The sequence below is a fragment of the Entelurus aequoreus genome, linkage group LG15, assembly GCF_033978785.1.
Source record: "Entelurus aequoreus isolate RoL-2023_Sb linkage group LG15, RoL_Eaeq_v1.1, whole genome shotgun sequence".
NCBI classification, from domain to species: Eukaryota; Metazoa; Chordata; class Actinopteri; order Syngnathiformes; family Syngnathidae; genus Entelurus; species Entelurus aequoreus.
The window spans coordinates 21,941,906-21,966,027 of record NC_084745.1 but is presented as its reverse complement, the minus strand read 5'-3'; the positions used below and the strand labels follow the sequence as shown (position 1 = coordinate 21,966,027).

At 41.2% G+C, this 24,122-nt stretch overlaps 2 protein-coding genes and 1 long non-coding RNA gene across 4 annotated transcripts in view; 1 reads left to right on the top strand and 2 right to left on the bottom strand.

Annotated features, from left to right (window-relative positions):
• The window catches only part of ngdn (neuroguidin, EIF4E binding protein), a 36,605-nt gene extending 30,053 nt beyond the window's left edge, over nucleotides 1–6,552 (bottom strand). The window contains exons 1-3 of the mRNA XM_062021058.1: nucleotides 6,477–6,552; nucleotides 6,111–6,179; nucleotides 5,902–5,973 (exon numbers count right to left, since the gene is read on the bottom strand). Coding sequence (XP_061877042.1) covers nucleotides 5,902–5,973; nucleotides 6,111–6,179; nucleotides 6,477–6,497 — 162 coding nt within the window. The 5' untranslated portion in view covers nucleotides 6,498–6,552. The remainder of the gene's footprint in view (nucleotides 1–5,901; nucleotides 5,974–6,110; nucleotides 6,180–6,476) is intronic.
• On the bottom strand, nucleotides 2,377–5,893 carry LOC133629930 (uncharacterized). Its single transcript, XR_009821165.1, has 2 exons — nucleotides 3,357–5,893; nucleotides 2,377–3,293 (listed from the first exon to the last, which is right to left on the bottom strand). It is a non-coding gene; the product is annotated as an uncharacterized LOC133629930 (long non-coding RNA).
• cebp1 (CCAAT/enhancer binding protein (C/EBP) 1) lies at nucleotides 5,776–10,914 on the top strand. Of its 2 annotated transcripts, none has more exons than XM_062021060.1 (3): nucleotides 5,776–6,887; nucleotides 9,629–9,893; nucleotides 9,957–10,914. In XM_062021060.1, exons 2-3 carry the CDS (start codon nucleotides 9,654–9,656, stop codon nucleotides 10,263–10,265), a joined length of 549 nt encoding a protein of 182 aa, XP_061877044.1. In that variant the 5' UTR covers nucleotides 5,776–6,887; nucleotides 9,629–9,653; the 3' UTR covers nucleotides 10,266–10,914. The 2 variants fall into 2 exon arrangements, with proteins under 2 accessions (XP_061877044.1, XP_061877043.1); XM_062021059.1 differs by having other exon boundaries at nucleotides 5,779–6,887; nucleotides 9,615–9,893.
• The last annotated feature ends 13,208 nt before the right edge of the window (nucleotides 10,915–24,122 follow it).

The following is a 24,122-nucleotide window of genomic DNA, read 5'->3' as shown; positions in this document are numbered from 1 at the left end:
CTCAATGTGGTCCTGTGCTCCCGTGAGTAACTTTTGGCTTGGAGTGTGCGAGAACCTATCATTAGCGTTAAAGATTCCTATTCCCATCTCCCCCGCACTCTGCCTGTTGGGTGATCTCTCCGCAACTGATCTTGATATAAACAAAACATACCTCCTTATAAATGCATTAGGCATCGCCAAGAAAACTATTTTCATGAATTGGAAATCAAAAAATAATTTATGTATAAACCTTTACAAAAACATTTTATTAGATTATGTAGTTATGGAAAGAATGTCTGCTGAATCAAAACAACAACTGACAGAATTCCGATCTCTTTGGGCACCGCTAATTAATTTCCTGACCTGACTCCCATGGGGGCCGGGGCTGGGGCTCTGTCCTGGGGGTCTTGCTCCGTGGGTGGGGGGGTCATGGGCTGTTGGGGGCGGCCGCCTTGGGTTGGGAGGGGGGCTGTCCCTCTCGTGGGTGGTTGGGACCCTGCCCCTGGAGCGCGGGGCAGGGTCTGCCCAGGGTCGTCCTACGCTGCGGCTGTGCGGATTGGGGGGGCTGCTTGCCTCCCTTGTTGGGGCCCCGGCGGTGCTGCCCGACTGCCCTGCGGGGTCCCCCTCCTGTGTTTTACTCCGCCCTTATTTATTTATTAATTCTATTTATATATATTCTTATATATATATTTTTAAATTATCTATTTAATAAATTGTATTTATTCTGTTAAATTATTAATGTGTATATATGGGTGCGCGTGTATGTGTGTGTGTGTACGTTTGTATATATGTATGGTGGAATCTGTGTGTATGTATGTAGGTACATATGTATGTGTTGCTGCCCCGGTGTGCATTGCTGATTGCGGCACCGGGCCTGCTGAGATGCCATGGCATGCCGGCTGTGGGCGCGGGGCTGGGCCCTTGTGGCTTTTTGCCGGATGGGGTGCCTGGTGGGTGGTGGGCGGGGGGGCCTGGACGTGCGGGAAGCGCTGCGGGGTTTGGTGGCGCTGGGCACTGTTGGCGACCAGGCCTCTTGTTTATTTTTATTTATTTTATTTTATTTAAAGGGATTATTTTTATTTTATTGTGTATGTGTATATGTGTGCATATGTATATGTATGTAGGTGTATTAATGTATATATATATATGTGTGTGTGTGTATGTGTATATGTATATGCATGCATGTGTGTAGGTGTATGTATGTGTATATAAATATATGTATGTATATGTGTATGTATGTGTAGGTGTGTGTATGGGTGTGGATGTCCGGTGGATCGATTGGCCTGGCTGTGGATGAGTTGGGGTAGGTGGATTGGTGGCCTCGGTGGTAGCTGGGGGTGTGCGTTGTTGTGGTTTATGGTTTCGGCGACCGCGGGTGTTTGTACTGCGGACGGGCGGTGGTGGTGATGGTTGCTGTGGTGCTGCCGGCGGTTGGCGTCACTGTGTTGGGTTGGAGTGGTTGGGGGACTGTGGCTGGTATCTGTGCGCTTGTGGGGTTGTGGGGGCTGGCTGGCGTTGGCTTGCCGGCTGGTTTGGGGGCTGGCGTGCGGACGGGATGCATTGACTTCTACCCCCGTTGGGGGGGGCGCCATCCCCTGGCCGGGACTCGTATGGGCACGTTGCTGTGTGGATGGCCGGGATGCGGTGTTTGCATTGAGCAGGGGGCTGTGCAGTTTTTCAGCGTTTGGTTGCTGGCATGGGCTCTGCGGGGTTGGGTTGGGCGGGGGCTGGCTTTGTTTGGCGGGGGTCACGCTAACGTGGTCTGGTGTGGGTCACGGGCCTTGGGGGGGGTGTTGGCCTCCTGGCCATAGTTCCTGGTTGTCGGCCGCATGGACTGGGGGGGATGTCCGGGCCCTCTACTCCTCCTACTTATAGCACACACATATAAGACTTTGGGGGATTGTCCTGCGGGGAGGCATGGCAGGGGGATGAGGATGCCTCCTATGGGGCTCCAGTCCTCCTGTCTTGTCCCCTGCACGTCCATCCCTCAATCTTAGCTGCATATTAGACACTTAGGAATTGGGGGGGCTCGGCTTGGTTGGGACCCACCAAGACCTTGATGTCCCCCAATTTTAATCGCATTTTTAGTTCCCACAAGCATACATATCTCACTCACGCTACAGTACACGCATCAATAGGGACTGGAGGTCGGCTGTAGTGGCTGACCTCCTAATTTTAACTACACAGTAAACACTCTGGGGGCCTTGTACACCTGCATGTGTGGTGGTTGGGGTTCTGCGCACCCCTCATTGCCTCGTCGGCCGGCGCGGATTGCGGTCTGGTGGCCTGCCAGGCTTTTATTCATTTATTATTATTATTATTTTTTAAATGTATTATTTATTTTAATTTTTATCATTTACTTATTTTATTTTTTTTTATTTGTTATTTTTAATTTGATTACTTTTAATTTTATTTAAATTTTTATTATTATTATTATTTAATCTTTTTATTTATTTGTGTGTGGCGTCGCGCGGGTCTCGCTTCCTGTTGGGTGGGGTCCGTGCCCGTGTGGCCCGACCTTGCGCTGTGGGGTCTCTGTTGGTGACTTGATGTGGTGGCGGCGCGGCGCCCATGTCTGGTCTGGATGCTGTGTCTCGGTTGTTTGGGCGGTGGTGTGTTTGTGCGGGTTTGGGTTGGGGTGGTGGGGTCTTTTGGTGGGGGGGGGGAGGGTGTTGGTGTCTCTTGTTTGCGTGTTGGCGTTTGGGTTGGCTGGCGGGCTGGCGCTGATCACACGCTGATCCTGTTGGCATGTGGTTGCCGGTCGCAGTTTTTTTTTGATCGCTTTGATTTGATTGGGTGGTGCTGGCTGTCTGGGGGTATTGCTGCTGCTGTTTCTGCTGCCGTTTGTTTGTGGTGTGGGCGCCCGTGGCTGCTGGGTCTGGTGCAGGGGGGTGGCTGATGTTGTGACTGGTGGCTGCGCGCGCGTGATGGTTGTCGGGGCTGACAAGCTGTGTATATGTATGTATGTATGTATGTATGTATGTGTGTATGTATATTTATGTGTATGTGTATATATGTGAATGTGTATGTATATGTGTGTGTATGTGTACATGTGTATGTATATAGATATGTATGTATATTTCTGGGGGTACGTTCTGGGCCTGCCTGTCAGGTGGGGGTCGGCACCTCAGGCTACTGCATCCGGACTGCGTGTCTGGAGCTCCTGGTTCCCACCGTCCATCCCTTCCGGGTGCCCGTCTTGGTTGGGGCCTGCTGGGTCTAGTCCCTGCGTCTACTGTGGTAGCTTGGTGCTGCAAGGTTTTCCGAGGGGTAGTGACCTTGTGTGTCAGCATGTCTGTGATCTTCTTTTAATTCTTTAAAAAAAAAAAATATTTAATTATTTTTATGTTTTTAATATATTTAATTTTTTCCCCTACCTCAGGGGGGGGGGGGCCTCGGCGGGGCAGTTGCTGGTTGTTCCATCTCCATCGTTGGGGTGGTTCCCGTGGCCCCGTGCTGGGTGGTCCTGTGGCGGCCGACTTGGGTGGGGTGGCCGGGGGCTGGCCTCGCCGCGCTCTCCGGGGGTGGGGATGGGCTCATGGGGGCCCGGTTGCCGGTGGGGCGGGGGCAGTCTTCCTGTCCGGTTGCGGGGGGGTCTCCGGGCCCCTCGGGCGGGGCGTCCCGCCTTTCTGCCCGTGTGGGGTGTGGTCTCTCGCTGGCTTGGGGTCTGGCTGTCCCCTGCTTTTCTCGTGCCTTGTCCTCTGCCGGGTGCGTCTGTCTGCGGCCTGCTGCTGGCCCTTGTGGGCGGCGCGGTGGACCGGGCTCTGGGGTTCCTGTCGCTGACCGGCTTGGCTGCGCGGGGGCGGTGGTCCCTGGTTCCCTGGGCACCACACCTACTGTTTGTGGGTTGGGCTCTCGGGGAGACTGGGGCCGTACTCTGGCTCCCACACACACTGGGAGTCAAATGTATTGTACATACAAATTCACATACATACATACATACACACACACACACACACAGGTACCTACGCTCCCACATACATGTACAAATACAGCACATATTTACACACTCAAAGTTCGTACATCCACACGCACATTCATTATACAAACATACACATACTGTACATATACACTTACTGTACAAACACATATACACATACTGTACATATACATTCACTGTACACACATACTGTATACACATAGTGTACATATACATTCACTGTACAAACACACACATACTGTACATATACATTCACTTTACAAACACACATATACACATAGTGTACATATACATTCACTGTACAAACAAATATACACATGCTGTACATATACAAGTACATATGCACACATACACTCATGCACATAATCACGTTTCATCAAAAATATATTAATGTTGTTGCCATAGGGTAAACTGGGTATAACACATGGCACACTGACAAAGCTTAACCTATTGTTACTATAACAATCTACAAGGTTAATGTAGGTTGCTTCTCTATCTTCCCCTCCATTTTTCTGCATTCTTTCGTATCTCAAGTTATCATTACGTATATGTATTGTTGCATTTGAACAACTGTATTGTTGATAATAAAGGTAAAGTATTGGTATTGTTCATTATCAATAGCGCTATTTCTATTGGTATTTGTATTGCTCCATTTGTAGTGTAATAATGCTCATTGTCATTTCTGTATTATTTTTTATTTTCGCTAACTGCTTATTTGCTATTACTTTTACCATCATATTTGTACATGTCGTATTTGCTGATGTTGCTCTATTGTTGTTGTTGTGTTTGCTGTTGTTGCTTTTGTCTCTCTGTCTAATCCCCCTCTTGTCCCCACAATTATAAATGATAAATGGGTTGTACTTGTATAGCGCTTTTCTACCTTCAAGGTACTCAAAGCGCTTTGACACTATTTCCACATTTACCCATTCACACACACATTCACACACTGATGGCGGGAGCTGCCATGCAAGGCGCTAACCAGCAGCCATCAGGGGCAAAGGGTGAAGTGTCTTGCCCAAGGACACAACGGACGTGACTAGGAAGGTAGAAGGTGGGAATTGAACCCCAGTAACCAGCAACACTCCGATTGCTGGCACAGCCACTCTACCAACTTCGCCACGCCGTCCAATTCCCCTCTCTGTCTTCCTTTTTTTCTCTTTCTATCTGAACAGCCGATATGGGCATCTACATCAACTATATGATTTGCCTGAGAAGCTGGACAGGAGAAAAATAAAATAAAAAATAAAATATTGACATGTATTTTTTTAATTTGTTCTTTATAACCCACCAATACATTTTCTACAGCTTGTTCCTCTCATGGTCGCAGGGGTGACAGCTGCATTCAGACGGAAGGCGGGGTAAATGTAAATGGGTAAATGTACAATGTATAAATACTTATATAGCACTTTTCTACCTTCAAGGTACTCAAAGGGCTTTTACACTATTTCCACATTCACCATTCACACACACATTCCCACACTGATGGCGGGAGCTGCCATGCAAGGCTAATCACGACCCATCAGGATTAAGGGTGAAGTGTCTTGCTCAAGGACACAACGGACGTGACTAGGTTGGTAGAAGCTGGGGATCGAACCAGGTTGCTGGCACGACCACACCTTTCCTGGACAAGTCGCCACCTCATGGCAGAGCCAACACAGATATATAATATAATAACAACATGTTAATAACATTAAAAACATGAAACTTTAGTAACATAAAACCATAAAATGTTAATAACTTCAAAACTAACAGGTATACAGAATTTTTTTTTAGAGCACAAAGAATTGGGACTGGTTTGGGGAGATTTTTACATGGTTGGAGGGCAAGTTATGATAATATAATTAGTAAATAATTAATACCATAAAACCTTAATAACTTCAAAAAACCGTAACGACACAAACGATTGGGACAAGTTTGGGGAGATTTGGACAAGGTCCATTTGCAATTGAGAAACAAAATGTTACTTGCAATTCTGCACTCACCCTCGATGTGTTAAATTTACCATCTTTGACTTTAGACAGCAGCTCTTGTACATGACACGTCACTGCAGCCACCTACACAGACGTCTTGGTTATTTAAAAATACCAAAACATTGCGGTATAATTATTTTCCAAGAAAAAGCCCATCATGTATGCTGAAATGTTTCATTTTAAAACCAAACCGAAAAAAACGCAGTAAACTACACGGTTACCTGCTCGGTGAGGGTATCGAACAGTACGGCAGCTTTAGGCACATCATTGTGCAGGATTTGATCCAAATCCTGCAAGAAAGTTTCAAAAAATAGATGAAAAAGTAGCACACAAGTTAAAAGAAATGGCCTCGGAGTAAGTGAGCTGCTAGTATGCGCTTAAACTACGTTGGCTTCCTAACATGCTAGTGGGCTAGCTAGCAAGCCGACGTAGTTAAAGACAAAACAGCTATCCTCACAAACTGTCAACGATTTAATGCATCATTTAACGATTTAACGGTAAGTCATGTCCAAACACTAGAATGAATATATCGTTGAAAATGTACTAACATAATAATAACAAACAGCGGTTAGCAAGGCTCTACTCACGTTGTCTATGCAAGAAGCCATTTTAGATTTGCTGAAAATACGGAAGTCGCAATGGGACAAATTGCATTTTCGGTTTTTCAGCTATTAAAATAGTTATTAACTCACTTGCTAAAATTAATTTATTTAGTGTTCTTCTACAGATTATTTAATCCGACGATTGTTATAATATATATATCCTTGTAATAAATCCTGATGCTAAATGATAGGAACAAATACCATTATTTAAATAGTATGCGTGTGTGTGTGTGCGTGTGTGCGTGTGCGTGTGTTTGTGGGAGGAGAGAATGGGAGCGAGGGAGAGATAAAGAGAGAAGGGAGAGACTTTCAGGTTTCCTCAAACCATTAACCATCAAACTGTCAACCTGGATGACAAACTGACCAATAATCTGAGCCTTTTTGGAAATAGTCATGGTAAGTAATTTCACTTCTTCATTTGTGTGCAATTAAATTATTTAATCATCAGTACTATTTGTAAACAAATACTGTACTGTCATTAGAGGGGAACATTAAATAATGAACATTGTTGAATTAGTACATAAATGTGTGGATTTTAGTAAATTAGTATTTTCATTTGTCAGAGCGTTGCTGTTTTTCCACGGAAGTTGACATGAATGACAATTGTTTGGTTATCATTGTGCCTAAAATTTGCACAATCAATTTTAATTTCCGCTAATGCATACAAATAATCACATCCAGCTTTTTTTGGGATGCAAAATGTGAATATAGCATGTATTTCAGGCTACAAAAGGTGATATTCTGACAACAAATATAACAATAACACAGTGGAGACATCAGTGAGAGTTTTATGCATGCAGTTTTTTTAAATATTTGTGATTCCAGTACGCAGGGTCCATCCAGTGTAATGTTAAATAATGTTCAATGTCTATAACACTGTTGAGTAGTCATATTTTAAAACCAAGGACAGCCCGGGAATCAAACCCAGGAGTTCTCGCTGTGAGGCACAGCGCGCCATCCGGCTGCCAACGTGCTGAATGTTTAAGAATCACTTTAACTAAATCTTCAAACATAGTTTTACTGTTCAAACTGTGTGTAATGTTACAGTGGTCAAAAATATTAAATATACTTGTTAAAAAAAAATACTTCCCTTGTTTTTAAAGGCCTACTGAAATGAATTTTTTTTATTTAAACGGGGATAGCAGATCTATTCTATGTGTCATACTTGATCATTTCGCGATATTGCCATATTTTTGCTGAAAGGATTTAGTATAGAACAACGACGATAAAGATTGCAACTTTTGGTATCTGATAAAAAAAAGGCTTGCACCTACCGGAAGTAGCGTGACGTAGTCAGTTGAACATATACGCAAAGTTCCCTATTGTTTACAATGATGGCCGCATGAAGTGAGAGAGATTCGGACCGAGAAAGCGACAATTTCCCCATTAATTTGAGCGAGGATGAAAGATTTGTGGATGAGTAAAGTGCAAGTGAAGGACTAGTGGGGAGTTGAAGCTATTCAGATAGGGAAGATGCTGTGAGAGCCGGGGGTGACCTGATATTCAGCTGTGAATGACTACAACAGTAAATAAACACAAGACATATATATACTCTATTAGCCACAACACAACCAGGCTTATATTTAATATGCCACAAATTAATCCTGCATAAAAACACCTGCGTGTTTGTTATGCTAGCTCCTAGCTGCTCTGCTAGCTCCTAGCTCCATAGAACACGCCAATACAATTCAAACACCTGATCAACACACACAATTACTCAGCCCAAAAGACCGTTTACCTAACCCAAGGTTCATAAAGCTTATATATTTTTAAAAAGTTACGTACGTGACGCGCACATACGGTCAAGTTATCGAATGTTTAGCAGCCAAGGCTGCATACTCACGGTACCTGATATTCAGCTGGGAATGACTACAACAGTAAATAAACACAAGACATATATATACTCTATTAGCCACAACACAACCAGGCTTATATTTAATATGCCACAAATTAATCCTGCATAATAACACCTGCGTGTTTGTTATGCTAGCTCCTAGCTGCTCTGCTAGCTCCTAGCTCCATAGAACACGCCAATACAATTCAAACACCCGATCAACACACACAATCACTCAGCCCAAAAGACCGTTCACCTAACCCAAGGTTCATAAAGCTTATATATTTTTAAAAAGTTACATACGTGACGCGCACGTACGGTACGGTACGTGTTATGCTAGCTCCTAGCTCCTCTGCTAGCTCCTAGCTCCATAGAACACGCCAATACAATTCAAACACATGATCAACACACACAATCACTCAGCCCAAAAGACCGTTCACCTAACCCAAGGTTCATAAAGCTTATATATTTTAAAAAAGTTACGTACATACGCAAAAAAAAGCCAAAGCTGCATACTCACAGTAGCACGTCTGCGTCTTTGTCATCCAAATCAAAGTAATCCTGGTAAGAGTCTGTGTTGTCCCAGTTCTCTACAGGCGTCTGTGTATCCAAATCAAAAGTCCTCCTGGTTAGAGTCTCTGTTATCCGAGTTCTTCCATCTTGACTGCATCTTTCGGGAATGTAAACAAAGAAGCGCCGGCTGTGTACTGTTGTGGCTGACTACGTTCGAAAAATACGTCCATTTCGCACCGACAACTTTCTTCTTTGCTTGCTTGGCTTCCTTCTCCATAATGCAATGAACATGATTGAAACAGATTCACGAACACAGATGTCCAGAATACTGTGGAATTATGAAATGAAAACAGAGCTTTTTCGTATTGGCTTCAATGTGGAAGGCATACCCGTGTTCGTCGGGCTACGTCACACGCATACGTCATCCTCAGAGGCGTTTCGAACCGGAAGTTTAGCGGCAAATTTAAAATGTCACTTTATAAGTTAACCCGGCCGTATTGGCATGTGTTATAATGTTAAGATTTCATCATTGATATATAAACTATCAGACTGCGTGGTCGGTAGTAGTGGGTTTCAGTAGGCCTTTAATGAAAACTTAGGCCCATTTACTGTATTTTAATGTTGGTCATTATGGTGGTACTTGAAGAGCCAAGTTTTTTCTGAGGTGTTACTTGGTAAAAAAACCAAAAACAACAACATTTGAGAACCACTGTATTAGACTAGCTAAATGAGCTTGTTTTGGTCAACATTACTTACTAACATGGAACCATTGACAGATGTCTGAATCCAGGGTGTCCTCTGTCATTCATGAGTGGATGAGCCCCTACCCGGGTCAGGCCCACATGACCACATCAAGTCCTGCAGGTTCCACCAATCTGGCTCCAATGGACATGATATCATACGGTCAGTCTCAGGGCCTGAGGGGGGACAGTGAGGACAGAATGGACGAGCAGATAATGGGACTGTCCTACCTACCGTACACATCTTCTTGTCTGGGCAACACCACCAGTTCAGGGACTCACCATCACCACCAGAACCATGACAACAATCAGCAGGTGCGATATAGAAATATAATTTTTTTTTTAATGTGGCATTGATTTACACTGACTGCTCCTCAGGAGTTCTCTGCGCCTTTCCTCTTGCCGACAATGCGACCGCCGGTGGCTAAGCGATGCATCAGCAAGGACAGTGCAGAGTACCGACTGCGACGCGAGAGGAACAATGTCGCCGTGCGCAAGAGCCGGGATAAGGCCCGGCGGAGGATCCTGATGACCCAGCAGAGGGCCCTGCAGCTGCAGGAGGAGAACCAGAAGCTGCAGATGAAGATTGGGCAGCTCACACAGGAGCTGAACACTCTCAGACACATCCTGTCTCAGCGGCACATGACAGGTTCTGAGGAGGGAACAGCAGGGGTGTCCACTATCTAAGCAACAGGTGTCCAAATGTAACCCAGGGGTCATTTTTTTACTTTACTGGCCAGCGGCATCTAAATTAAAACAAAAAGACCTTCACAAAATTAAATAAAAAAAGGCCATTACCCCGAATGGATGCCGTTTACTTGTTGTAACTCTTAAAATAAACATCAATTTCTGACTTTTTTTTTTAACATCTCATAGCACACAATTTAAACCCATCTCAGGCAACTTTATTTAATTTTTCTTATGGCAAAGGTTTGAGTAACAGGAGTGAGTTTCAATGTGTAGAATATGTTGCTTGATTAAAAAAAATAAAAAAATAATAATGTCCCACGAGTGGACTTCGAGAGCCTTGGATTTTACAGGACTCTGGACACCCCTGGTCTATGAACACTATATTATACCTGCATATTTTAACAAGAAATGCATCAAAAGATGTGCCACAATATGTTGATTATTTTGCTTGTCGGTTGCATCATACTTAAGTTAAATATTAGAAAGCCATCTCAATATGATGCAGCGTCACCAATGATGGTCTTGATTAAAGTGTTCTGGATGGTCAGTATACTTCATTGACGTATGTTTTGCCGCCATTCTCAGGAATAATTCAACTTTTAAAATAAATTCCAGAAAGATACAATATAAAAGTTGGTGTGTACAGTTTTGGTTATAGTTTATTATTGTTATTTTTGTAAATAAACACTGAAGCTGCAGTTCAGATAATTATGGTCATCGTATTTATTGCAACAATTATTTTTTCCCTTCCTGAATCATTACTTAATCTATTGTGACAAACACTGTTTGTTATTGTGGGTTAAGTAGTAGAACTACATTGGACATATTGGACACACTACATTGGACCATGTCTAATATTTTTAATTCCACTGTATTTTCAAATATTTCTAATATTGCATTTTTTATATTAGTTTAATTTTCTCATCCTTTCCAATATTCTGAATATCCCGATTTTTCATCCATCCATCCATCCATTTTCTACCGCTTATTCCTATTTTTAATATTTTCTAGTATTTCTATTATAATATTTTCTATAGTCATCTATACTTCACATTTTCTCATATAATCTAATATTTATAATATATTTTGTTAAAATGTTCTGATATTTTTAATATTCTATTATTGTCCATATCACTCTATTGTAAATCACAAATGTTCTTATATGTTCCAATATTTGTAATACAGCATTGTAATAATGTCACTGTAATGATAAATGATAAATGGGTTGTACTTGCATAGCGCTTTTCTACCTTCAAGGTACTCAAAGCGCTTTGACAGTATTTCCACATTCACCCATTCACGCACATATTCACACACTGATGGCGGGAGCTGGCATGCAAGGCGCTAACCAGCACCCATCAGGAGCAAGGGTGAAGTGTCTTGCCCAAGGACACAACGGACGTGACTAGGATGGTAGAAGGTGGGGAATGAACCCCAGTAACCAGCAACTCTCCGATTGCTGTCACTGCCACTCTACCAACTTCGCCACGCTGTCCCTGTATGTACTTTTTGTTTTTTTCTGATATTATTAATAATTTAATATGTTCACTCACTCTATCATTCTCACTCTCTCACTCTCTAAATTACAAATGTTTCATTTTTCAAATAGTTTTTAATATAATTTAATAACATTTTCTAATCCATGTCTAATATATTGAATATCAACCTTATTATTTTACTGTATTTCCCAATATTTCTAATATTGATTTTTTTTATATTACTCTATATAACACATTTTCTCATTCACATCCTTCTATTTTTTTTATATTACTCTTAATGTATTTTTCATATTTAAATGTGTTTTTCAAATTTTCCAATATTCATAATGTTCTAATATTTTCTATATTCATCATATCACACATTTTCTTATAGTATTTAATATCTATAATATTGTATTTTTTTAGCAATATTATTTTTGTCAATATTTTCTAATATTTCCAATATTGTATTATTTCCCATATATCAAATATTTTTTATATTTTCTAATGTGTTCTAATATTGTAATATGTTCTATATTTTATATAATACTACTTTTTACTATATAATACTACTTTACATACTACTACTACTACATATTTTGACACTTTCAACGATACAATAATGTAGATTACAGTACGATGCAGAAGTGTGAAGCCACCACTAATTGTATTGTTTTCTTTTCTATAGCAGTCATTTTGACAAAGTAAAGCAGTGTTAATTGTTAGGATATTACGAAAAATACAAAAATAATTTTGGTGGGGGTCTGGATAAAGAGGCTACTACAGGAATGTAATATTAAAGTTTGAGTCACTACTTAATAATGTTCCCCCCCCCCCCAAAAAAAAGATGGAAATGCTGTTTACTTTCCAGGTTTTCTATAAGGACATTGGGCTAAATCACTCACTTGGTACTTCTGTGATTGTCAAAAGCTGATCGTAAGATAACTGTTGGCCAACTAAGTTACCCAAGTAGCTGTGGTTTGTGGGAAGATTCAATACAACCATAAGTGGCCTCTCTTAGCGTAAATAATTACACAGTTTTATATTGATGAATCTGTTGTTTTTATGATTTTATTGTTTTATTTGAATTATTTTTGACCCTTTTTTGTTTTATGTTCAAAGAATATAAATGCAAAACAAATAGTTTTTGCAGATTTGATACAAGCATATTTCTTGGTCGTAGATAATTATAAGTGTGGCGCAACCAATAGACATATTAAACGTTACATCAGGGAACATAGCATCCATCATTTACCATAAGTCGTCTAGCCACAGAAACGGACGTCATGTCGTGGACCGTTGTTCACTAGCGGTTTCCCTTTGTGAGATGGGTAAGATTTCGACACAGCGGAGGATGGAGATGAGAAGCGTAGAGATGCTATCAGTGTTTTTGGGGCTGCCAGGGCCTTCCTGTGGCTGTGATGGTCGCGAAGGGACACAGAGATAGGAGACACACAGGAGGGGGTAGGGGAAGCCAGACAGACATCTTATATTTCTATAAATATCTTGGCCCAAGACAATCATTAGATTATGTTTAATATCTTGTGTACTGACAGGCTTGAATTTTATTGACAGTTTAGTGAAGAAACATATTTTTAGTAGTTTAGTTGTTTTATTTTAGCGCAACATAGTTGTATGTATATTTATTTTTATGTCAGTTATTTATGAGTCCCTTCTGTTATAATCAGCCTGACCTAAGCCTAATGCAGGGGTCTCAAACTCAATTTACCTGGGGGCCACTGGATGCAGAAACTGGGTGAGGCTGGGCCGCAAGAAAAGATTTCTTAAAAAAAATCTAACATGCACTTTTTAATGAATTCACCTCCTTTGAATGGCTTTCCCGCCCTAGCAACCATCTCACTCACCATGTAGCTAGCTTTGACTGCTGCATCGCTCTTTTCGCTTGCTTTCTTGACGAAATCTTGTTGCCTCAGTAGACTGGTTTTAAAATTTGCAACCCGGTTCACTCCCCTAGTATTTTGCATACTCCTCAGCATGTCTAGTTGTATAATGACGTTTCAAATTGTATTCCTTGTGCAACGCAACTTTCTCTGTATCAACTACAGAAAAGAGCTATAAGGATTATTCATAAAGTAGATTACTTAAAACACACTAACATATTATTTATTAATTCTGGTTTATTGAAACTACAGGAGCTAGTAAAGTTACAGACATTATGTGTCATGTTTAAGGCTAAAAGTAAAACATTACCAGCAAATTTACAAAAAATGTTTGTCATCACTTCTGAGAATGAAGAGCATAGAAGAAAAGGTCATTTCAAACATCAGTATTCAAGGACAACTTTAAAACAAATGTGTATATCAGTGGTGGGGGTTAAACTATGGAATTCTCTTTACAAGAGATAAAAGATTGTAAAAATATATTCCAATTGAAAAAATATATAAGGACAGAACAATGAGATCATATGGACAGCCATAACTGTTTACATTTTGCTTTATATTTATTATTTTACTTATTTTTTGCCTAGTTTTGTATTTGTTTTGTATCATCCTGTGAGGTGTATACTACTTATTTTGTTTTTTTTGTTCTTTTTGTACATCATGAAGTTTTGCACTTCTTGTGTTTTTTTGTTTGTTTTCGTTATATTTGGATGTAATTGTTTGTTTATATGATATCATTAAGTAAGACTACGTACTATGTTGAAGGGGGCAGAAAAATATAAGATTTTTCTTCATCCTGCTCCTTCTCAGGCATTGGTGTGTAAATGTATAATTTAAAAATTGAGGTATAATTGTCTATCGATCAAAGATGCACATCAATGAAGGAGATAAATAAAAATGAAATGAAATAAGACACGTCGGGGTGCCCCTGTGAAAGAAATATTGCATCAAAAATCGTCTCTGTCTGGAGCCAACGGGAGGAGGGTGGGGGGTGGAGTTTACAGTTACGGTAGCACAATTAGCCCCGAACGGGTTAACATCACCACGTCTGTATCAGCGCTGGGGTCCAGTGCACCACACTTTTGTATTGTCGCTCGCTCCTTCGGCGGAGTGCTCGTCTTCCCCGCCCGGACTGTTTACAACGGGGGCGGGAGCGAGCAGGCGGGCGAGGGAGGGAGGCAGGGAGGGAGGAAGGAAGAGCGTGTGTCATAGAAAAGCGGCAAAATGTTTCTCTGCTTGCATTACGCAAGTGACATCAATGCATACTTGCCAACCTTGAGACCTCCGAATTCGGGAGATGGGGGGGGTTGAGTTGGGCGGGGTTAGGGGTAGCGGGGGTGTTTTTGTAGCCCGGAAGAGTTAGGGCTGCAAAGGATTCTGGGTATTTGTTCTGTTGTGTTTATGTTGTGTTTAGGTGCGGATGTTCTCCCGAAATGTGTTTGTCATTCTTGTTTGGTGTGGGTTCACAGTGTGGCGCATATTTGTAACAGTGTTAAAATATAAATAAAATAAAATATGACCACCCTCAGTGTGAAATGTATGGCTGTTCCTCAAGTATGTCTTGCAATAACCTGCGTGTGTCTCTAGAAGCCTCATAAAACATGTGTCTGGGCTGGCACGCTGTTAGTATGGAGAAAAAGATGATGCGGTGACAGATTCTAGAGGACACTGATGACAGTGCCATCACGGCACGCCCTCGATATTGTCGAGAGCCTCATACCACAACGTGATTGGTAGATTTCTTCAGCTCCGCACACAACGCTGTCAAGCGCCATTCATTTAAAACTCGCGGGCCGCACTAACATTAAACTTTCATATTAAGGTGGGGGCCGCAAAATAACGTCTCCCGGGCCACAATTGGCCCGCGGGCCGCGTGTTTGAGACCCCTGGCCTAATGTTTATGTGTTAAATGAATAATAATCTTTGTGATTAACACAAGGCTTCAAATAATTTGTAAAGGTTGTAAAAGAAGTAGGTTATATATAAATATTAAATATACAACTAAAATCAAAAGTAAGACTACTAATTCAGTGTTAATATTTGAGTGTGTCCCTCTGTTGTGAAAAAGTTGCAGCAAAACACAAATATTGGAGTAGGTCAGTTAAACACACAAGGTTGGTCTTTTCTTGTATTTGAGTAAAGTCATTTAGAAAAGGTAAACATGGTAGGCTATAGGCTACTAGGAAGTAGCAGCTACACTACAGCTAAGCACACAGTAGCACACCAGCTACATATACCTAATAAGTAGGGGTGCTAAAAAAAACAAACATCCACATGCGTATTGTGATTCTTACTTATTCTGATTCTAAATTGATTCCTAATTTTCAGAAATGTATTTAAAAAAATAACAAGGATTTTTTTAAAAAAAAAATTTTTTTTTTGGCCTTTTCCGCACTTACTCACTGCTTGTGTACATCATACATCAGCATCAAAGAGGAGCTTAGAGCTTATTATCATTTTATACCAAATGATATATTGCGATAAACGGTTTGAATCGAGAATTGTGTGGATTTGATATTCGATTCTGATTCGAATAGTAACTCATAGGGGGGCCATCGATCACTTTATTGAGCAAAGCTGTTTATTGTCGACCATAACCGGATCAAAAAACATTAGCGAAAAACTAGTACCTGGCAAATCTGGTCATTTTCTGACCCCCAAACCACGGCAAAAACAATTCTCTGTCATCTGTCATATCAACAGCAGCCTCTTTGTCTCTCTCACTTGTGCCGACACACACACACTCATTAGACTCAGCCACTGATGCGTCTATAGCCACACAAAAAGACGGACAACTCCAACACCACACATATACTGTAAATGCCAAGTCGTTACACAATGATGCGGCTCATACGGAGCCAATCAATGTCAAACTGCACTTTTTTTGGAATGTTCCCTACAAGAACACACGTTTGTATTTTTAGGATTCTAAAAATTATACAAAACGCTTGCAAAATGTGGCTAATGGGTGTCACCATTATTATATATTATATGCAAGTATATATAGTATGTATATAGTAACAAACACATTCATAACAATATTTAAATATGTTCAATATTGACCATATTTTGGGCATTTTAAGCATTGCCGGAACTTCTTTCCCCAGTGTATTTTTTTCCGTTTTCATAGCAGCACACTTCGGATTTCCCGCAGCAAATGTGTGTTCCGACTTCCGGTAACAAACACAAATGGGTTGTAATCATGGCAGACGTGGTAACAGCCTTGTCTTTTTGAAGCTGAATATATGGAGAATGAATTGCTGCTTATTAAGCAAGCACAAAGAGAGACTGAAACGTTGGAGGAGACGGAAGCCGAGAGAGTGAGGTCGGCGTGACTTGAATGTGGAACTTGGAGCCAAGCTATGCTGACAGAAATGGAGTGCTTACCCAAAATCAACTCGAAAAAAAACTTTGCTGGCCAGCTTGACCACACGGACAACTGTCCATCGAGTGCAGCACCCATGCCTGGTATTACAACTACAGTACGTATGCTGTGTACAAGCAAAACATGAATTGTGGGCTAAGACTTTACGGATTTTGTAATATGATTGTTCATGATTTTCAGTCAGTACAGATTTGTGTCCTATCACATTGTGTTGTGCATTACAAACTCAAACGCCATTCAGCTGTTGACGCAGAAGCTACCTTACAGCTACTGCAATGCATGTCGTCGCTAGAAAAACAGTTCCACAGTGTTTGCTCTTACAATAACAATGTGTACACGTTATTGAAGTATTATTGGCAGAATGGATTGATGCCATTAGCTGCATTGCCAGGCCCATAGAACTTCCGATTATTACAAATTAGATTGCAAAAAAAACAAAACTTTTGTCTTCTTGACTTTCATAAGGATTGTGAACATTAGGCAATATTCTCCAAATTCACAAAAAAGGCTTACCACTCCACCTTAAAAGCGGTTAAAAATTAATTGGTTAGTGTTTTTAATTCCTACCATTGTTCATATCTAGTTGTCAGCTTCGCATATATTTTAAGGGAGCTATTTCAAGCTAAGATATATGGAAGTCATTCACACTGGAATTTCAATAAATGAGCTGCAACAGATGTTTGTCCGTCCTTCCAATGACAGTTTCTGCTGCATATGTCTTGGAATGTATATTTGTGTGTGTGTGTGTGTGTGTGTGTGTGTGTGTGTATGTGTGTGTGTGTGTGTGTGTGGTTTTCAATCTTATATTACATGTATTTAAATCCCCAGAAACACTTTTTTATTTTTTGTAATTAACGGCTAAACGACAACAAAGCTTGACTTGACTTGACTTCTCTGTTTGAGCCTTTTCCGACATTCCACACAACAGAATAATAATATATGATGATAAAAGTATATATGATCGACATAGGTATGGGCCAATACTCTCTTTGGTATCGTACCGGAAGTGAAACAGTTGTATCAAGGCACCCCTATTAATTTACATAAGCTCGTTTGGACAAATGCATATATACAATATCAACGATAACTGGAAGATGACTGGTGGGGTGCGTCGTATTTGTCTGCATTAAGTGATTAAGGATGAACAGCGGGGGTGCATTTTGTGCATTGAAGACGCTAAAACCAATGTACTGTACGTCAGTATATCCAGTCTCCACTGCAGCAGACATTTGTTTTTTTGTTTATTGGATCAATAAATGCCTTTTTGTTCAAAAAATAAATGTCTACTGCAGTGTAAGCTGGTTCTCACGAGGATATGTCAATCTGTTTGAACAAACCATTCACATCTTGTGTTAATAATTCATTTAATTTTCAGAATATGCAGAGGGCCGGAAAAAAGGGAGCTGTGGGCGGAAAAAGGTACTTTGGATACCCTTGACATACTGTGGAGGGGTGTTATGTCTTATCTTTTTTATGGATCTATTTATCTATAGTGGCGAACACATATTGAGCACCAAACATTGACTTCTTGTGTGTGACTCGAGCGTGTCTGACGAAATGTCCCTGCAGTGTCGTGTGGGGCAATATGTGGTCCTCAGAGTGCAACATCTCCACAGAGTGAGGAAAGAGTGTATTTCTTCTCATACCCACCAAATTACCCAACAACCAGAAGACCATACGAACCCCACTGCAACCACCAAGCGGCTCTACAAGCATACACACGTTTTCCCTGACAGAAGGGTTGTCATCAAACACACAAACTATTTGTGCAAACCTTATTTTTGCATAATTGCACTGTTACTGTTAGCCTCGCCACTATTTTCACATCATTATTTTTTAGGGTTCTCCAATAAGCTCCATAATAAGCAACATTAAAATACAGTAGCATAGTAAGCCTTAAATATAGGCAGAGGTTTTATTTAACAAGAATATATATTTATTTGGCCACTGTACATTTCACACAGTTTGAACAGTAACACTGTATTTGATTATAGGAAAATAAAACACTGCACTTTAATGAAATTATTATTTGGCGTACCACAAGATGGAGCCTGCGTACCACCTGATCTAAGGATTGTGTCGCCATTAATTATTAATGCACACTGTCATGCTGTGGCAGCACTACTGCCTGCTGCCTGTCTGCTTTTTGTTGCAGTGCCTGGTTTTCGGGCTACGGGGCAGAGCCACTTTTGCGCACACCTGATATCCATTTCCTACCTGACTACTTAAGCTCTCCAGCCGATTCACTTGGCACCAGTTGATTTGTGATGCTTCACCCTTCCAGTCGTGTTCATCTCCTCTGCTGTGGCTTCACTCGCGCTCCTCGTTTCTGTGGCTCTGTCCTGGCACTGCCGTGTAGTGTTCACTTGTTCCTCCCCACACCTTTTTGTGTGCGACATTCGTTTCTCCTTCACCCGTTTTTGAGTGCGCTTTTTGTTATTCTTTTTATTCTTTCTTTTCTGCGTTTGGGTTCTACTTCGGCGAAGGTCGATCGAGACACATACAATAACTGTATGGTTTTATCATTTGGTTTTATTGGTCACGAGTCTCAATTAATTTATTTGAAAAAACATGTAGTATTGTTCTGTATATGGGGTTATATAATATAGAAATCTAACAATTCTCACTCTATTTTAATCTGCAGGAGAGTGAACAGTCATACATACATGCTATTGGCACCCCCGTGTGGCAAACAAATGTAGGTAAACCTTTTTTTGAAGCTGGCCACCCTTGTCATTGCAAATATTAAAATAACACTGCCATTTGTGCTACCTTTGTACTGGTTCGTGCCGTGAATTCTCTTTATTTAGTCTATTGCAGCACCAAGCAAACAATCGGAAAATTCCCGTCATATCAATTCCTAGATATGGTCGAAACTATTTAAAGTGCACTACGCATAATAAACGCAACATAGTTAATATTGCTACTACGGATAATCTTAACAAAAACTCGTCAAAACAGCCCAATACCTATAATATGGGCTTTTTAAACATAAGATCATTGTCTCCCAAGGCGTTATTAGTTAATGAGGTCATTAGAGACAACAATCTTAACGTCATTGGTCTTAGCGAAACCTGGCTCAAACCAGACTAATTTTTTTGCGCTCAATGAGGCATCTCCTCCTAACTATACGAATGCGCATGTTGCCCGTCCTCTTAAAAGGGGAGGGGGTGTCGCACTAATATACAATGAAAATTTCAACCTTACCCCTAACCTAAATAATAAATATAAATCGTTTGAGGTGCTTACTACGAGGTCTGTCACACCGCTACCTCTCGACCTGGCTGTTATCTACCGCCCCCCTGGGCCCTATTCGGACTTTATCAGTGAATTCTCAGAGTTCGTTGCTGATCTAGTGACGCACGCCGACAATATAATCATAATGGGGGACTTTAATATCCATATGAATACCCCATCGGACCCTCAGTGCGTGGCGCTCCAAACCATAATTGATAGCTGTGGTCTTACACAAATAATACATGAACCCACGCATCGCAACAGTAATACAATAGATCTAGTGCTTGTCAGGGGTGTCACCACCTCCAAAGTTATGATACTTCCATATACTAAAGTAATGTCCGATCATTACCTTATAAAATTTGAAGTTTTGACTCATTGTCAACAAGCTAATAATAATAATAACTGCTATAGCGGCCGCAACATTAATGCTGCCACAACGATGACTCTTGCTGACCTACTGCCTTCGGTAATGGCACCATTCCCAAATCTATTGATAACGTCACTAACAACTTTGACGATGCCTTGCGCAAAATTATTGATAGTATAGCACCGCTAAAGCAAAAAAGGGCCCCTAAAAGGCGCACCCCATGGTTTACAAAAGAAATTAGAGCTCATAAATTATCATGTAGAAAACTGGAACGCAAATGGCGCGCGACTAAACTTGAGGTTTTCCATCAAGCATGGAGTGATAGTTTAATAACGTATAAACGCATGCTTACCTTAGCTAAAGCTAAATACTACTCAAATCTCATCCGCCTCAACAAAAACGATCCTAAATTTCTGTTTAGTACAGTAGCATCGCTAACCCAACAAGGGACTCCTCCCAGTAGCTCCACCCACTCGGCAGATGATTTTACGAATTTCTTTAATAAGAAAATTGAACTCATTAGAAAGGAGATTAAAGACAACGCATCCCAGCTACAACTGGGTTCTATTAACACAAATACGACTGTATATACGACGGACACTGCCCTCCAAAATAGTCTCTCTATTTTTGATGAAATAACATTAGAGGAATTATTACAGCGTGTAAGTGGGATAAAACAAACAACATGTTTACTTGACCCACTTTCTGGGAAACTTATCAAGGAACTGTTTGTATTATTAGGTCCATCAGTGTTAAATATTATAAACTTATCACTTTCCTCCGGCACTGTTCCCCTAGCATTCAAAAAAGCGGTTATTCATCCTCTGCTCAAAAGACCTAACCTCGATCCTGACCTCATGGTAAACTACCGACCGGTCTCCTACCTTCCGTTTATTTCCAAAATTCTCGAAAAAATTGTTGCACAGCAGCTAAATGAACACTTAGTGACTAACAATCTCTGTGAACCTTTTCAATCCGGTTTCAGGGCAAATCACTCTACGGAGATAGCCCTCGCAAAAATGACTAATGATCTATTGCTAACGATGGATTCTGATGCGTCATCTATGTTGCTGCTTCTTGATCTTAGCGCCGCTTTCGATACCGTCGATCATAATATTTTATTAGAGCGTATCAAAACACGTATTGGTATGTCAGACTTAGCCTTGTCTTGGTTTAACTCTTATCTTACTGACAGGATGCAGTGCGTCTCCCATAACAATGTGACCTCGGACTATGTCAAGGTAACGTGCGGAGTTCCCCAGGGTTCGGTTCTTGGCCCTGCACTCTTTAGTATTTACATGCTGCCGCTGGGTGACATCATACGCAAGTACGGTGTTAGCTTTCACTGTTATGCTGATGACACTCAACTCTACATGCCCCTAAAGTTGACCAACACGCCGGATTGTAGTCAGCTGGAGGCGTGTCTTAATGAAATTAAACAATGGATGTCCGCTAACTTTTTGCAACTCAACGCTAAGAAAACGGAAATGCTGATTATCGGTCCTGCTAGACACCGACTTCTATTCAATAATAATACCACCTTAACATTTGACAACCAAACAATTACACAAGGCGACTCGGTGAAGAATCTGTGTATTATCTTCGACCCAACTTTCTCGTTTGAGTCACACATTAAAAGTGCTACTAAAACGGCCTTCTTTCATCTCCGTAATATCGCTAAAATTCGTTCCATCTTGTCCACGAGCGACACTGAGATCATTATTCATGCGTTCGTTACGTCTCGTCTCAATTACTGTAACGTATTATTTTCGGGTCTCCCTATGTCTAGCATTAAAAGATTACAGTTGGTACAAAATGCGGCTGCAAGACTTTTGACAAAAACAAGAAAGTTTGATCATATTACGCCTATACTGGCTCACCTGCACTGGCTTCCTGTGCACTTAAGATGCGACTTTAAGGTTTTACTACTTACGTATAAAATACTACACGGTTTAGCTCCAGCCTATCTCGCCGATTGTATTGTACCATATGTCCCGACAAGAAATCTGCGTTCAAAGAACTCCGGCTTATTAGTGATTCCTAGAGCCAAAAAAAAGTCTGCGGGCTATAGAGCGCTTTCTATTCGGGCTCCAGTACTCTGGAATGCCCTCCCGGTAACAGTTAGAGATGCTACCTCAGTAGAAGCATTTAAGTCCCATCTTAAAACTCATTTGTATAATCTAGCCTTTAAATAGACCCCCCTTTTTTAGACCAGTTGATCTGCCGTTTCTTTTCTTCTCTCCTCTTCTCCCCTGTCCCTTGTGAGGGGGAGTTGCATAGGTCCGGTGGCCATGGATGAAGTGCTGGCTGTCCAGAGTCGGGACCCCGAGTGGACCACTAGCCTGTGCATCGGTTGGGGACATCTCTGCGCTGCTGACCCGTCTCCGCTTGGGATGGTTTCCTGCTGGCCCCACTATGGACTGGACTCTCGCTGATGTGTTGGATCCACTGTGGACTGGACTTTCACAATATTATGTCAGACCCACTCGACATCCATTGCTTTCGGTCTCCCCTAGAGGGGGGAGGTTACCCACATATGCGGTCCTCTCCAAGGTTTCTCATAGTCATTCACCGACGTCCCACTGGGGTGAGTTTTTCCTTGCCCGTATGTGGGCTCTGTACCGAGGATGTCGTTGTGGCTTGTGCAGCCCTTTGAGACACTTGTGATTTAGGGCTATATAAATAAACATTGATTGATTGATTGATTTATTTGTGTCGTTAGGTTTTTAAGTTTTTCTAAAATAAATTTTCTGACTGATCAAAATCTCTCCAAACTTGTCTTAGATATGTGTGCTACGTTTGTGCTGGTTTGTGCTGTCAACAAAAAATATATATATATATTTTGACTATTATGGTTTTAATGTTATTAACGCTTTATTAGTCATATGCAGCCCCCCCATATTAACATTTTATTATTCATACATAGGCCCCCTACCTTATCCAAATCTCTCCAAACTTGCCCAAAACGTTTGTGTATATATGTTATATATGTTTACATATAAATATGTTTGTGCTTTCAAAAAATAACAAATAAAATGAAAATGTTTTTACTACCGGTATTATGGTTTTAATGTTTGTTTATTCATTCGCAGCCTCCCAACATTAACGTTTTATTATTGATATGCAACCTTTCACTTTGTCCAAATCTCTCAAAACTGGTCCCAAACGGTTATGCTGTGAAAAAAAACATTTGAACTATTTTGGTTTTAATGTTAGTGGATGTGCCTCACAATACGAAAGTCCTGGGTTTGATCCCCGGGCTCCTACCTGCATGACTGCGTAGGTCCTCCCACCTCCAAAGACATGCACCTGGGGATAAGTTCATTGGCAATACTAAATTGGCCCTAGTGTGTGAATGTGAGTGTGAATGTCTATCTGTGTTGGCCCTGCGATGAGGTGGCGACTTGTCCAGGGTGTACCCCGCCTTCTGCCCGAATGCAGCTGAGATAGGCTCCAGCACGCCCCGCGACCTCGGAAGGTACA